This window comes from Hirundo rustica, chromosome 5 (assembly GCF_015227805.2).
Source record: "Hirundo rustica isolate bHirRus1 chromosome 5, bHirRus1.pri.v3, whole genome shotgun sequence".
NCBI lineage: Eukaryota > Metazoa > Chordata > Aves > Passeriformes > Hirundinidae > Hirundo > Hirundo rustica.
Genome location: NC_053454.1, coordinates 61893566 through 61908452, shown reverse-complemented (window position 1 = coordinate 61908452; position 14887 = coordinate 61893566). Strand labels below are relative to the sequence as shown.

At 49.7% G+C, this 14887-nt stretch overlaps 1 protein-coding gene across 1 annotated transcript in view; it reads left to right on the top strand.

The window, feature by feature from the left end:
* The first annotated feature begins 1817 nt into the window (after positions 1 to 1817).
* CCNI (cyclin I) overlaps positions 1818 to 14887 on the top strand; it is a 23485-nt gene continuing 10415 nt past the window's right edge. The window contains exons 1-2 of the mRNA XM_040064289.1: positions 1818 to 1957; positions 13681 to 13837. Coding sequence (XP_039920223.1) covers positions 13724 to 13837 — 114 coding nt within the window. The 5' untranslated portion in view covers positions 1818 to 1957; positions 13681 to 13723. The remainder of the gene's footprint in view (positions 1958 to 13680; positions 13838 to 14887) is intronic.

The following is a 14887-nucleotide window of genomic DNA, read 5'->3' as shown; positions in this document are numbered from 1 at the left end:
CCCTGCAAAACACAGGCCCAAACACATGGAGTTCATGCTGGCTGCTTCCATCTCCTTCCCAGCAGTGCTGCTAAATCCCTTGGTTGTGGTCACTGCCACAAACTACCACTGGGATTTTGGAAAACAGCCACAGCTTTACAGACTTCTTAAACACTGACTTTTAGGCAAGGAGACCCAGAAGAATTAGAATGGAATTGTGAAAGCAAGATAAAATTCCAGCAGAACTTGCCCTTCTCTATACCTTCTCAGTTCTAAAAGTTATATTCTGCTTCAAGATAAAAATTAATAGCAGTGCATGGCAAGTTTGGATTTGCAGAACAGTTCACCCTGTGCAGAGAGGAGCTGCTGCAGCAAAAATAGGCTTTCATTTCAGTCTTACGTGTTACTAGGGAAAGGGTTAAAAAAAAGCTTGAGATGAATGAATTTTTAGCAAACTGATTCAGAGTTAATTTACTGGAAAATGAATAGAAAAAAAAAATCTACGTTCTCTCTTGATGATTTATGTCACTGTGCTTATTATCTCCGGAGGAAATCCTCCTTTGTGTGCTGTCTGAACAGCCAATAACTACAGATACTGGAAGGAGTTTAAAGAAAACAATTTGCCTTTGCTCTGAACGTCTTGCTTTTATCTCTTCATTTCAACCTCTGGTGGTGCAGCAAGATTCTGACACACATCACCGTGCCAGGATTTGCATGCCAAGTATTTATTATTTTCCTGGCCTTTGCTGTACAGTATCAACACAGCCCCAAATCCATTAAAAAAAAAACAAAACAAAACAAAACAAAACAAAAAAAAAAAAAAAAAAAAAAAAAAAACAAAACAACAACAAACCCACCAAACCCCACACTTGTGTTACAAAAGGATTTAAACACTCAAAAGCTCGTCCAGTTCTCAAGGAATAAACGGAGCTGTGGGAAAACAGCTCAGCTTTCATAGCACTTCAGGCGCCTTGTGCTGTCAGTAGGAATGCCAGACACAGCCTGGAAACAAGGAAAAGGACAGTGCTGCAGGCCTTTATGCCGGGGAAAGGCCAAAGGAAGTAAATAAAGTCCAGGGCAGATCCCTGTTTACACTTTGCAGGGCAGTAAATAAGGGATCACCAGGGATAACACAGGGAGCTCTGTTCCCGCACACACAGGCTGGGAGAACAAGGGATGCGCAAGGAACAGGAGAGACCATGACGCTTTTGCCGACGATGGGCACAACTCGGGGCCTATTTACAATTAATTTACAACTAAACACCTTCTCCCACCGCGTCCCGAGTGTTTTAAACCCCACTTTGAGGACCGTCCGGGCCCTGCCCGGCTCCCCCAGCGCCCTCACGGAGCCGCGCACGCGCCGCAGATCCCGCCGCGCGCTGCCTCCGCCAGGGAAAAGAGTCCCAGTTCTCCCCCCTCGCCCTCCCGCTCCACCTCACCGCCACCGGACCGGGGGGAGAGCCGGGAGGGGTGAACCGGGAGGGGAGAACGGGAAAGGGAGAGCCGCCTCCAGCCGCCGCCGGCCTCCCGCCTCCCTGTCGCGGGGCTTTGTCCCCCGCCGGCGGCGCTGAGGCGCGGCGGTTCCGCGCTGAGGGGCGCTCGCGCCGCCTCGCCGGCGCTTCTTTCCCCCCCTTCCCCTCCCCGAACCCCCCGGGAAGCGGCTGGCTGCGGGCTGCCTCTCGCTCCCCTCCCCTCCCTTTTCGTTTTTATTTTCTTTTATTTTATTTTAACCCCCCCTCCCCCCCTCCCTCCCGCGCGGCGGCGGCCCACCTCCCACCCCTCCCGCCCCCGCTCAGATTCCCTCTCACCCTTCCCACCCCCGTCATGGCGACATGAAGATCCCGCCGGCCGCCGCCGCCGCCCCGGGCATGGGCCCCGCACGGTGCTGAAGCGCCGCGGAGGAGCCCCGGCGCCGCCGCCCCGCCATGGGGTGCTGATGGCCGGGCCCCGCCGGGCACCCCGCCGCCGCTCAGGGGAGGTGAGAGCCGGGAGGGGACGGGGGGTATCGGGCGTGCGGGGGGTGTGCGCGGTGCGCCCGGCATCGCCGGGCATCGCTGTGGCTGCAAACGCTGTAAACATACACGCGCGGAGTAAACGCGCGCAAAGCATCCTGCCGGCGGTGCCTTGTGCGCCCGGGCGGGTGCGGTGCCCGTGGGTGCCGGCGCGGGTCCCTATCCCGCCCCTCGGCCGGGACCCCCCGCCCCACGCAGGGGCGCAGCAGCGCGTCTCTGCCCCAGGTGTGACTGGTCTCGGCACGACGCACGGCGTTTACAGTCGGAGAATGTTAAGAATGCGCCTTAAAGATCACGTAGTCGCAACCCCTGTGCTATAGGCAGGACACCTCCAGGTGACCAGGTTCTTGCAAGCCCTATCCAACCTGGCTTGGAACACTTTCAGGGTTGGGGCATCCAAAGCCTCCCTTGGGCAACCTGTTCTTGTGTCTCACCACCCTCGTAGTGAAAAATTTCTTCCGAATATCGTACCTAAATTTCCCCTCTTTCAATTTGTACCCATTACTCCCTGTCCTGTCACTACTGTACCTGAAGAGGAGTCTCTCTCCAGCTTCCCTATAGGCCTCTTGGTTTTGGGTTTTGTTCTCTTGTCTTGGTGTATTTCATTTGCAGAGACGGGCTGCGCTCTCTTCCCTTTTAGCTCTCCCAGCTGCAATGGAAGAAGTTTCCTTGAAGGAATGGCAACAATGTGTTCTCTAAATCCATCTCCAAAGGGGTGAACTGAAGGGAGTGAGATTGCTGTTTGATTTTGTGGCTATGGTCAAAAGCAGAGTGACAGAAAAAAATCCTGAACGCTTATCCACTGAACACGGAAAAAACCAGCTCACCTATCCTCCCCTTTTGACCCTGTGAAGGAGGGAAAAAGGAGCAATCCCTCATTTTACCACTCTTAAAAGTAAGGGTCGTAGACAGCAGGCTGATTCAAGCCTGAATTTAAAATTTATTTCAGCATCAGCCTTTGTCTGCTCCCAGACATTTCTCTCTATGGTGTGCTGCAACAACGTGTATATGGCACAGCCCCTTTGAAAGACACAAGGGTGAGATTTTTTAAATAAAATGTTTAAACTGAGCAAGATGCAAGTGGTGCACACTCGGGAAAGGAGAGCGTCTCCCCTTTCGCTGTAAGGGTGGCCCCCCACCTTGCAGGTGCACCTAGAGCCCAGGTCAGGCAAGGCGAGGGTGTCTCTCAAAAAGCAAATCACAGCATCTTTTCCTTGTCTTGAGGGTTGGATTTTGGATCCCTGCAAATGATTCAGATTTGATTTTCAAGTAGTTTGGCTGGCTCGGAGGGCAGGGAAGGGCTTATTCTCATCAGTGCCTACACAGACCTTGGCGTGGGATGTGGGAAGCTGATTTTTTGGCTTCTCCCCAGCAGGAACTGAACTTTCACATGGGGGGGGTTGTGTATATAATATACACACACACACACAGTTTTAATTATCCTTCACCCCTGTGCAGAACTTATGCACAGTTTGATGTGGCAGAACTGATCCTAGCTGCTGCTTTTACTGCATCTGTTCTGTATTCCCAAGTCCCGCGCTTTATTTGGTCTGGGACCCTAATTAAAAATACTGATCCTGCCTCTGGTTAGAACCTTGCTCTGTCGAGATCCTGTCCACCAAAGGTCCTCCTTGCTGGATGCCAGCTGGGGCCAAGCTTTCCCACTCTTCCATGTTTGGGGTGTCAGGGCTGCAGCCTGTGCTGCTGAGAGCTCGTGATGAGCAGGAACTGCACAGCATTTCTCTGGCTGGGTCTTGGGAGCTGTGTTTCCCTGTTTCCAGACCTGTCTTCCATCTTATATGGAGGATCTCATTATCTTTCGATGCAGTCAACATTTGTGAGTAAATGAGTTGTTTTCCTGTTTTCAGGTGGTTCCAGTAGTATTTATCAATTTAATCAGGGTCAGTCCAAGCGTGACACTCTTCAGTGCTGCTGTCTTTGCACATGTCACTGCCCTGGGAGAAGCTTTTTGGTGGACCAAGTGTTCACAGCTTTGTAAAGCTTTGAGCATCTCCCCTGTAATTACAGCCTCTTTCCTTTCCTGTTCTCAGCCTTTCTGTGCTCACCTGCCTCTTAGCATCCCTCATGCACAGACTAAAATGAGACCTCCAGCCGTGCCCCTGTGGTGGAAGGTGGCTTCCCTCAGGGCCTGCTGGAAGATGCTTTCCCTTGCACACCTGCAGCCATCCAGTGGTTAAAGCAGTAATTAGTCTTGACCTCATTCTGAACTGGCTTTTGGGGAACATTTATGTTCACAGGTCTAATCATTGTGTTTTCATGAGGCACATTTTATATTTGGGAAATAAAGTTCAGTATCACACCCGTGTAAATGATCCATTTGAACTGGGTGTGGAAGGGATAGGTAAAAACATCTGCAGCGTATTCCAGACTGGGGGATTTTAAAAAGGTCAGGCAGGACCAGTGGCCTCAGGAGAATTAGACATAATTTCTTGAGTGCCAGATCATAACCCTTAGGACTCAATTACCTGACCATGAAGCAGACTGTAAGTGGAAAAGACCTCTGCATCTCTAGATGGTGTGTAACGTGGCTGTGGGATCTGAATTCTGCCCCTGCAGTGTGTAAAATATATGCCCAGAACTAGCTTGCCCAGGAATCTGCCTGTATTTGCCTTTTTTCCTTTGCTCCCATGACTTTGTGGAGCCCGTGGAGGTCCTGACCAAAGACCTTTTCACCAGCACACTCCAGTGAAGCAGGAAAGCCAGGCTGGCCATCAAGGGGGTGGATTTTAAGGGGGATTCTGCTTCAATTGAGAATAGTTTCTTTGGGAATACAGCACAATAATAGCTATTTTCAAAAGCCAGAAAACCACGGTGAAGTCACTGAGACGGAAGGAAATCTCAGGTGTCTCCAGTCTCCGTACGAAGCAAATGTGGTCTGACATTTTCCTTTCCTATGTGTTTGCTGACTGTGAATGTTACCAACACTCATTTATTATCCACAGTGGGTATTTGCACTTGCTGTGCCATAAACTCCTCTGAAAGCTCACTTACAAATAACATGTTAATACACATATTCCATATTGCTCAGCAGCCCAGACACCAGACATCTTTACCAGGATGATGAGAGCTGCTGGATGAACCCATCTGCCAGAGAGGCTTTTGGGCCTTTCTGGTGTTTTTTTCACTGCACACAGCGAGACCCTGTTTCTTGGCTGGGGTGACTTGACTGCAGTGTCTGTTAGACAAGAACTTGGCTCCTAAAAACTTCAACCTTTACACTTCTTAATAATTTTGACTGTAAATCTTGGTGTTGACATGCTCCTGACTGCAGCCATGTAGCTGAACCATCCAGCTCAGCTGAGCTCTCATTTGTGAGAGCCCTGCGAGCATGTCCGTGCACACAGTGATAGGAGCAAGGTGGGATTCACGCAACTCGACTGTGGAAGCAGCAGCAGGAGCACTCCAGACTGCCTCAGACACTCTGCTTCCTTCCCCTTCGTCTGTACCTCCCCTTTCAGAGCTCCCATGTCTGGGTTTATTTATTTTTTAGGCTCAGGAGTGGTTTTAGGTTGTCCAGGACTGTGGGTATATCAAGGCTCTCGCAGGACAGGAGAGCAGAATACACAGGGAAGAGCCAGGACTGTGCCTGTGCTGTGCTGTTTTTGCGGACGATTGGAATTATATCCTTTTCTGTATTGTCTCAACAAGAGGCTAATTAGTCAGCAAGCTCAAGCTCCTGGAGGATAATTAAGCTTTATAAGTGTGGGTTCTCTTTGGTTGGTGAGAAAGAGGAGGCAGTACCCTCAGAGCACAAGAATGCTGCTCTGCAGCTACTGTGCTGTACCTCATAATTGATCTATTGTTTCAACAGCAGATAATTCCTCATTTCCTCATAATTATCTTTTTTACTGCCTCACACTGTATCCTGATATTAGCTGTAATCACTAATTTATCCTGAAGCCAGTCAGAATCTACAGAGCAAAATATTTGCCTTGGTGAGCACTTAGGCTTTCAAAAAAAATTCCCTCTTGTTGTTGTCAAGAGGAATCAAGGCATCGTAGTCAGACATTTTTTGGATGTGGGTGTTGAACTGGGTATAAACTTGTTTGGTTTTATCACTGTTCATTGATGTTAATGACTGACTACTGCCGAAAGACAAAAAGAGGTACTGCTGAATCCTGTCTCTGTGTTTTTGCCCACAGAGGCGTTGCATTTATTTGGTTTCAGGGGATTATATTACTCAAAAGGTGGTGCACGATGCTTTAAATTCCGAGTGCCTGTTGGCCCTTGCCTCTAGTTAGTTTTTATGGGCTTGAAAGCCTCTGGCCCTATTTTATGAAATTACTGCTCTCCCTCATACTTTGTGAGCTTGGTTTTCCTTGGAGTGACTTCCTTCAAGTTACTGTTGATTTATACCGAGTTACATTGGTGGTGGGAGAAGTGAATCATGCTCTGCGTGTGTTGCTTTGAGGAGACTAGCAGTGAGACATTACATAATGCCAGGTTTGGTTTGCCCCCTTTTTTTTTTTTTTTTTTTTTTCATTTTAAAGCCTTCCTGCTGCCTGGAGAACAGACAGGCTGCTCTGGGCCCTTAGGTATGGGCTGCTTTGAGCTTTTAGCCCTTGAGACCCCCAAGTGCTTGAGTCTGGAAAGTACCTCTGAAGGTCAGCTTGTCCGAGGCACCTGCTCAAGCAGGGTCACCTAAAACCAGTTGCTCTGCACTATGTCCAAACACTTTTTCAGTGCCTCCAAGGATGGAAACTGCACAGCCTCCTTGAGCAACCCAGCCAAAGCTCTGTCACCCTCAGAGTAAAAAAGTGTCACTGATCACTGCCCTCTGGACACAGTCAGTCAGCCACTTTTCAATCCACCTCACTATCTACTTAATCCAGACCCTACTTCCAGCCAGGAGTCTGCCCAGATTTTCATTGGCCTTCCTCTTGCTACCCAAGTACTCAAGGCCCTTTAATCTCTCCCATAGCTTGCCAGAGGCAATTCCAGCTGGGCTTTGGCTTTTGTCTGACCTCATCCCCAGCTGCCTCCACTATCCCGTGGTCACTGCAGCCAAGGCAGCCTCTGACCCTCACAGGTCCCAACAAGCCTCTCTTTGTAGGAGGGTGTGGGGTCCAGTGGAACCCCTCTACCCAGGGTGCTCCCGAGTTCCCTGTGCTCTGCCTGCACGCAGCACAGTCGTTGGGAGTCCCCCACCGGACCAAGGCACCAGCATTTCCTCTTTGCAGTAGAGCCTGTATCCCTCCACTGCAGCACTCTCAGGTCATGGGAGCCATCCCACCACGCCTCTGTGATCCAAGACTGTGTTCTTTCACCTGCACGCACCTCTCCATGTTACCTCCCCACACTGTTCATAAGCTGACACACACCTCAGGGAAGCGCCCCAGCGTGCTTACCTACCAGAAGGGAACCTCACAGATGTGTCCTTGCTTATATGGAAACGCTGAAAGTCACCCCACTTAAACATCATTTGGTGGTATTTATTTGATGCATTCCTGTCATCTCACCCAAAATGCTTTGAAGTTTTTTTGTAGTTATAAACCTCAAGATAGGGCAGAAGGTTTCCTCTAAGTGCCAGCAATCACCTGTGTCCACCCTTCCACTTCTCCCCAGACACTTCACTTACCTTGAGGGTGGAGGTGGGCACTGCCTGCTTCTCTGTTGCAGATGGGGTTGAGGCTCTCCAGGCTGACCAGTCCTCAAGAAAATCCTGTCCATCTCCCATAAAACTGACATGCAGCCTGCTCACGTTCTCCTAAAACTCCTCCAGTTGGCACTGCAGCTCTTCCAAGACAACCAAACTTTCTGCAGGACCAATGCCCTGAGCACTCCCTGCAGGCCCCATGGTGTGCCACTGCCATGCCTGGGACTGCTTGTACTGGAGCAGGGCTGCTGGAGCTCCCCTTCACAGCAGCTCAGTTCCACATCAGCTCTGGAAAATGGCGCTGCTGCCTCGAGCTGCCTCTTACATATAGACTTTGCCCAGCTGCTGCTGAGTGGGTGCTTGGCTCTCCCTAATTGGAGGCAGCTGCTGATGCTCCTAGGAAGCTGCTGGGGTTCCCTCAGCCTCTGGTTTAATGGCTCAGCAGCAGCAGTACCCTCAAGTTTCTCAGAGGTTCACAGGTGTTCCCCAGTAGTCTTGAACCTTGTCCCCAAAAGATCCAGGGAGTCCCCAAGCACAACCCAGAGGCTGCCATGCAAACCTCGGTCAATTGTCTGTGGGAGCTGCTCATTCCTTTGCCAATGGCGTATAGGGAATTTGTATAAGGCTCAGCCTTTGCTGTCCTGGATTTATCTGTCATTTACATTGGAAAAAGCATAAAAATGATTTGGGTAGCTTCAGCAAATGCTTATTTGTCTTTGTTTTATTCTGTCCGGTGCTTCAGTTCTGAACAAGAAGATGGCACCATCTTTTTGGCATGTGACCACTGTGATTGTCCCAGGCGGGGCTGACTGTCCTTGACGTGACACCCCAGTGCACACAATAAAGGCTCACATTCCTGACCTGTTCCTGAGCCTTGGGATCTGCTGCCAAACAATAGCAGCGCCCATTCCTACTGAAATGCATCCCGTGGTTGATTTTTATAAACGTTGTGAGGAATCTATGTCCTCCACTGATTTTTAGATTCCAATAAACCAAAATCTCAGAGCAGAACTCAAGAAAATATATTGAGTTTCATCTCCTCTTTGTATCAACATGTATGTTCTGCAGCTGGAGCTGTTCTCCTAGGGCTGAATCCTGAGTTTCCCTTTTATGCACAGTTTGCTTGTTCTGTTGCTGCCCCAGCAGGGAAAGGAGCTGTGATTAAAGCAGCCTGTTTGCACCACTCAGAAGCTGTAGCATGGAATATTTAAGCCATTACTGACCAGAGACCTTTTTGGGCAAAGGCTGTTTGAAAGGACTCATCTTGGCAGTTTCCAGACAAAAAGGAAATGCAAACCACCACCACCTCCCCCTCCTCCTCCTCTGGCACTTCCTACCAGAGCCACTAGAACAGGGAGTGGGGCAGGCATGGGTCTGGAAGCACTCCCATCTCACCAAGAGGGAAGAATGGTGACACTGTCTGAAAGTTCAGTCAGGAGTTCATCTTCGACCTTGTGTTTTAAAAGTCCCTACTTTGGAAAATACCATTTTAAGTTTCCTGTAAACAGCAAGCCCCTGATGTCAGTCACAAGGCTGGGGAACGAAGGGGCGCAGACATCTCTTAGAACTGGTCCCATTTATGGAGCCCTTTTCCTGAGGGCTCCTCCTTCCTGGCTGCTAAATGGACCCTGGGGTTGCTGTTTCAAAACAAGACGTAGAAAACCCTCCCCTCCCTCCCCTCAGAACATTGCTCTGCATTCCCTCTTCAACCTGTGGTTGTAGCTGGCAGGTTCCTTTAAAATGTTTGGAAAAATTCATCTGTTTTGGAAAACCGGCACTAAAATGAGGTCAGCTTTATTTGCACTCGCAGGAGAAATCTGGTTGGAGGAAAAGAAGTGGCGAGCGTGTGATGTACGTGAGCCCGCCCGAAGGATGCTGCCAGAATACCTCACAGCCTTTCCTTTGCACCAGGTTGTGGGAGGCAGCTCGGGCTGAGTCACACAGACGAGTGGTGAGGGCCCTCTTCCTCTCCCAGCCTCCAGAACTTGCCTCTTTCTGAACTTGGGCTTAGCCAGGGCTCAAACGTGCTGCTGGTTAAAGGTGTGAGATCACCTGCACCCTCTTAGGTCTGACACTAACGCACTGCCCAAGGGGAGAATTCTTTCTGTACTTTGTACCACAAGTCAGGCTGTTGCTTCAGGCAGACATGCTTACTTGGGTGTTAGCATTTGAAATTATATTCCCAAACATACTTTTCCTGGCCATTTATCTTGAAAAATTTTTATTGTCTTACAACACTGTCCAGCTATTTCCATTGGCCGTTTATTCTGTACATCCCAAACCAGTTGATTTGAACCCACACTGGTCATCTGCTCATTTACTGCTGTCACATCAGGCTGTGCTTTGGCATTTCCCTCTGCCCAGCGCAGAGTTCCAGACTGCTTCACTGCCAGAGTGTGAGGAAAGAGTTAAGCTGAGAGAAAGCCCCAGGTACTAAAATTAACATCCATCCCAGCCCCCAGCCACAGCTTTGAAATTTCTAATCACAACTTGCAGTTCGACAGTTCTGCTAGCAGTAGGCTTGGATCCTTTGAAATCACAGATGGCTGGCTGGAGCTCCGAGGAATTCAGTCTCCTCCTCTCTTCCTTCTGCTTTGCCTTCCCCCTGCTGCCCAGAAAAATCTGTTTGCAGGTCATCTGTGAGATTTTATTGTTGCTTGCTAAAGCTGAAGCAGATTTGGTCACTGGTCCCTGAAAATACAACGTCTGCAGAAATTGGTGTGGTGCTTCAGCTTCACTGGAATTACCCTCCTTGTTCAAAATACCCACCTGGATTGATGTGCAAAACAAAGATAGTGGGGTCTGGGTGTCTCTAGCCCTAGAAATCTCGTTAATTGTTTACAAAATGAGCTGTGTTAGAAAAGCAAACAAACAAACCCACCGTAGCTAGCAGGAGACAAGCCACAATCAAAACCAAAGAGGTTTTTGTTCCTGCCCTGAATTATTTTGTCCTGCTAGTGGATAGTATGTTCCTGGAGCAGCATCTTTTGTGTGCAGGAGGCACTTTTTATAGTCACTGCAAATGATTACAAAGCCTAAAAATAATAATAAAAAAAAACCTCCTCTATTTTGCATCCCACACAAATGCAACCCCCCCCAAACCATGAAGTGCTATTTGGTCAGGGAGTCGTCTGCTCCAATTCCTGCAGAAACTGTTTTTGGAAACTGTAGCCTACAGCACTTGGCAGCCTAAAATCTCTCCAGGGAAACTGAAAAGCATTTCTTTGAGTCAAGGTAGCTATAAACTTGGACCAAAGAGACATCTTTATGAGATGAGAGATCTTTACTTAATGGACCAGCTCGGGGTGTTTACCATGGATAAGGAGGTGATTTTTGATGCCTCTCACAAGTGAAAACCTCACACCAAGGTTTTGACTCTCTAATTTCAGAGCAAGGTCTGACTTGCGGCTCCTCACAGGAGGCGTCAAAGCCAGTGCCTTGACCAGGCTCACTTCTCCTTTATTAACTCCCCAGCTGTTCTTTAAGAGGTTTCAGCACAGCCTGTTGACCTTCCAGTGAAGATTAGGAACTTTAGGAACTGTTTGAACAGTGGTTGAAAAACTCCCAAAGTAACCACAGGGGAAAAACACCCAAACCCAAAAAGCCAGCAGCCTGCAGCTAAAGTTTAATTTTAAATCAGGGAGAGAAGCAGAAACCTGGGGTGAGATAGTTCATGGTGAATGTCCCAGCTTGGGCAGTCCCTCCAGCCCTGGGTGACTCAGGCTCGGTTGCAGAAAATCCCGGGAAGTTTTTGGCTGGAGCAAATACCTGGTGTGGGGCCAGGCTCAGGTCTCCTGGTGGCCCTGCTGTTGTCTGAGAGGTGCTGCCACACCAACAGGGTTCTGCAGTGCTGCTGTCACCTTTCTGGGCTGGGCAGAGAGAAGAGTCCTTGGACCTCCCTGTGCTGGATTTTGGGAAGCTGTGCCAGCCCTCCCGTTCCTCATCCTCCCAGAGCCTGCTCTGCCTCTGCTCCTTTGTGTTTTGGGAAGCCTGCACACAATCCTGCTGGCGTTTTTTTCCAGTGGCACGCATTTATCTGATGGAGAGCTATGTAAATGGAGATGCAAACTGGATTCAGCCCCGGGGTGCTTGGCCAGTCTCCCGGCCGTGCTCTCTGTGCTGGAAAACTGCACCGCTCTTGCTCCAAGGGAAACTTTCAAGCGCGTCATTCCGCTCTTTTTTCCCTTATAAAGGTTATTGTGCCTCAGCCCTCGACCGAGTTACGTCCCTAGCTCACAAAGGAAAGGTTATTTTCCCCTCTCTTTTGCCCTTGGCGGCTGGAGAGCAGTTGGCAGCAGCGCTCACTGAAAATGCCCCTTGCGAGGCCCTGGGTCTGTCTGGGCTCCAGGGACACCTGAGCTCTCTGCTGGGGCCACCGACCAGCCCAGGCTGCACGGGGACAGCCTCAGAGGGGATCAGGGTGACTAAAAGCTCTTCTCTGCTTCCAGAGGCCTGTGAAACCCATTTGTGCTGTAAACATGGTGGGAATGTTTATCAGTCACAACAGAAGAAAACAGCCTGAAATTTTTCCCTGTGTTGTCTCCAGTGATTTGGGGGTTGGATAATTACTGTCTCTTTCCTGCAAAAACCAAGGAAGGACCATCAATATTTCACATTAGGAGACATGGTCGGGCTAAATATAGCTGCTGTTTCTCTCCTGGCGAGTGTGGAGCGAGCTGCTCCCGGTCCCCCGGCTCTCAGCACTGGTCCCAGCTTCGGCCTCTGCCGTGGGTCTGCTCCTACCCTTGCCACGTTCCACGCTCCATCATGGCACAGCTTTGCCATGCAATGGTGAGGGATGCAGCCTTTGGGAACCAGTAGGGCCACAGGGAGGACTCTGGCTCTGATGGGAGGATCACGAGATGCTAGCGAAGCCCCCGAGGGAAGGAGCTGGAGGGGAGGCTGTGTCTGTGCATCTGGGTTTCCCCTTCAGCCCCATTTACCGTGAGTGTCCTCAGGATCAGCCCCAGGTTTAAAAAAGAAATGCAAAATTGAGTGAAAATGCACGTAAATAAGCTGTGGTTGGAGGTTCTGGAGTTTCACTTCCCAAGGCAGAGTCTCCCTCTGGGCAAGTGAGGAGCTTCTAGTAGGGATTTTTCAACCCACAGGGGCTGTTTGGGGGCTGGTGGGACGAGACACGCCACAGAGCTTTAGGAGTCCTGTTCAGGACTCCTGGTTCCGAGGTGTTCTGTCTGTTCAGTGACATCTGGACACCTTGTGTAGGGATATGCCAAGCCAGTACAGGCTGTTCCTTGTTCAAGGAACAGAATTTGTTATATAAAAATCTAATATGGAAGGGGTTCCTGTTCAGGACAGAGGGCCCTGATGTACATTTGCCAGTTAAAACCTTCTGGGTTCTTAAGTGGGGCTGGAGTGTGGTTTTATACCTGGTGCAGGTTGTGTGAATAAAGAGCAATATTTGTTCTCTATCAGTGTTCATCTTTAAGGTTTCCTTTAGCTCTGGGAAAGCACCTTGAATCTTCATTTGCTCAGAGCTGCTTTTGTTGTTATTTATAATAATGGATTGTTTTCCCTGTGAAATCTGTTCATTTTCTCAGAGTCAGCACCTTGCTTATTTCCTGTAAATACAGGAAAGACTGTTGTATTCACATGAAAATGCCTGGTTAGTGTTTGGCCAGTATCCACCCTGGGGGGATTGCACAAGACCTGATGCAAAGAATCAGAGGTTTCAATAACTTTCCCATGGATTTACCCTTCATTTATCATTTCACTGTTTTGCTTAAGTCATTTAACAGTGTCAAAAATCTGCAGCCATAGTCCTGGTAGGCGGCCTCAGAACTACCTAAATAACCTTTTCCATCAGGTCATCTTCTCCATTTGAGAGCGGGCGGTGGAATCGGTGTCTTGAAAGAGATAAAAGATAAAAACCTTGTCTCTGCTTTGTTTTCCATTTGTAATGGACGAGTTTTTTGACGGGCTGTTGCTGCCAAGTGAGGCTGTGCCAGGGCCAGGGGAACAGTTCCGTTTCCTGCAGCTTTAGTCCCCTCTGCGCCGCCTTTTGCCTGGACAGGCACGGCCCAGTGTTTCACCAAGCTGTCTTTGGTTTTGCAGGTAGCTGTATCCAGCTGGGTGGCAGGTGGATCCAAGGGTTACCATGAAGTTTTCAGGACCCCTGGAGAGCCAGAGGTTGTCTCTCCTTCTGGAGATGGCAATCTCTAGGGAAGCTCAAATGTGGAAAGCTTATGTGCCGAAAATTCAGCCCAATCAGGTAATGTCTGTCCTTCACATGATCCATCCCAGCAGAGGCAGGAGACTGCCCGGGGCGGGGGGCTGGAGTGGGAGCAGCTGGAGGTGTTCAGGAGCAGTTACCTTTCCTGACACCCGGGGAATCAGCCTCTGAAGGGAGCGATTCCCTCTTTATTTGATGGACACACCTGCCGCCGGGTTGCAGAGCACACTGCACAGCACACGGGGTTCGATCTCTGCCGGGCTCGTGAGAGCGCATACGTACATGGTCCTGATTAAATTAAATCCATTTTACAAACGGTGTGGATTATTAGCGCCCGTTTCTGCTGGGCACCAGCCCCGCAGCAGTTCTTTAAAGCAGCTTTGTTTTCTTGGAGTAATTCACTAATGACAGCATTGATCTGATGGCTGCTCCAGGAAGAACCCCACTGACTCCCACAGGTCTATTTATGGAGCAGGGTGCAAGCTCGTGTCAAGGGAAGCAGAGCCAGGCATTGGCCTGTTCCAGTGAGGAATGTTCTCACAGGACTGCAGGAAAATTCAGGGTGGAAGCGCCCATGGGAGCTCTGTAGTCCAAGCCCCCTCTTGTGCTGCAGGGAGGTTGGACCAGGCCGCCCGTGGGCTCACCCAGCCCAGAGTGGGCTTGTGTTCCTTTGGGAGGAGGCTCTGTCTCACCCGAGCACTCACAAACACCTGTGCACTCCACAAAGTTCTGTCTGAAACAAAATGTGGAACGTGGGACGTTGTCACAGAATTTCTGGGGCTTTGTTGTCGGGTTGGGCTGAAATAACCACACTGAAGGCCAGGATCCAGGCTCGCTGTTGTTGCACCACTTGAAGTGTTCACACAGGTAAGTCAGCTGCTGTCAGAGCTAATCCCTGTCATGTTTGTTTTCTCTGTCTGGCAAACAAGAAGCTGCTGCTGTTGGGCAGGAGCAAATACATTTTTAAGGGCCTCGGTATTAGTTTTGTTAATCCACATTTTGGTTTCCAGAGGAGTGATCTGGTTGTCAGAGCTGTGCAGTGTGTTGTAGCTGTGGCTGTCTTGAGGCACGTACGGCTTAAGACTCTGG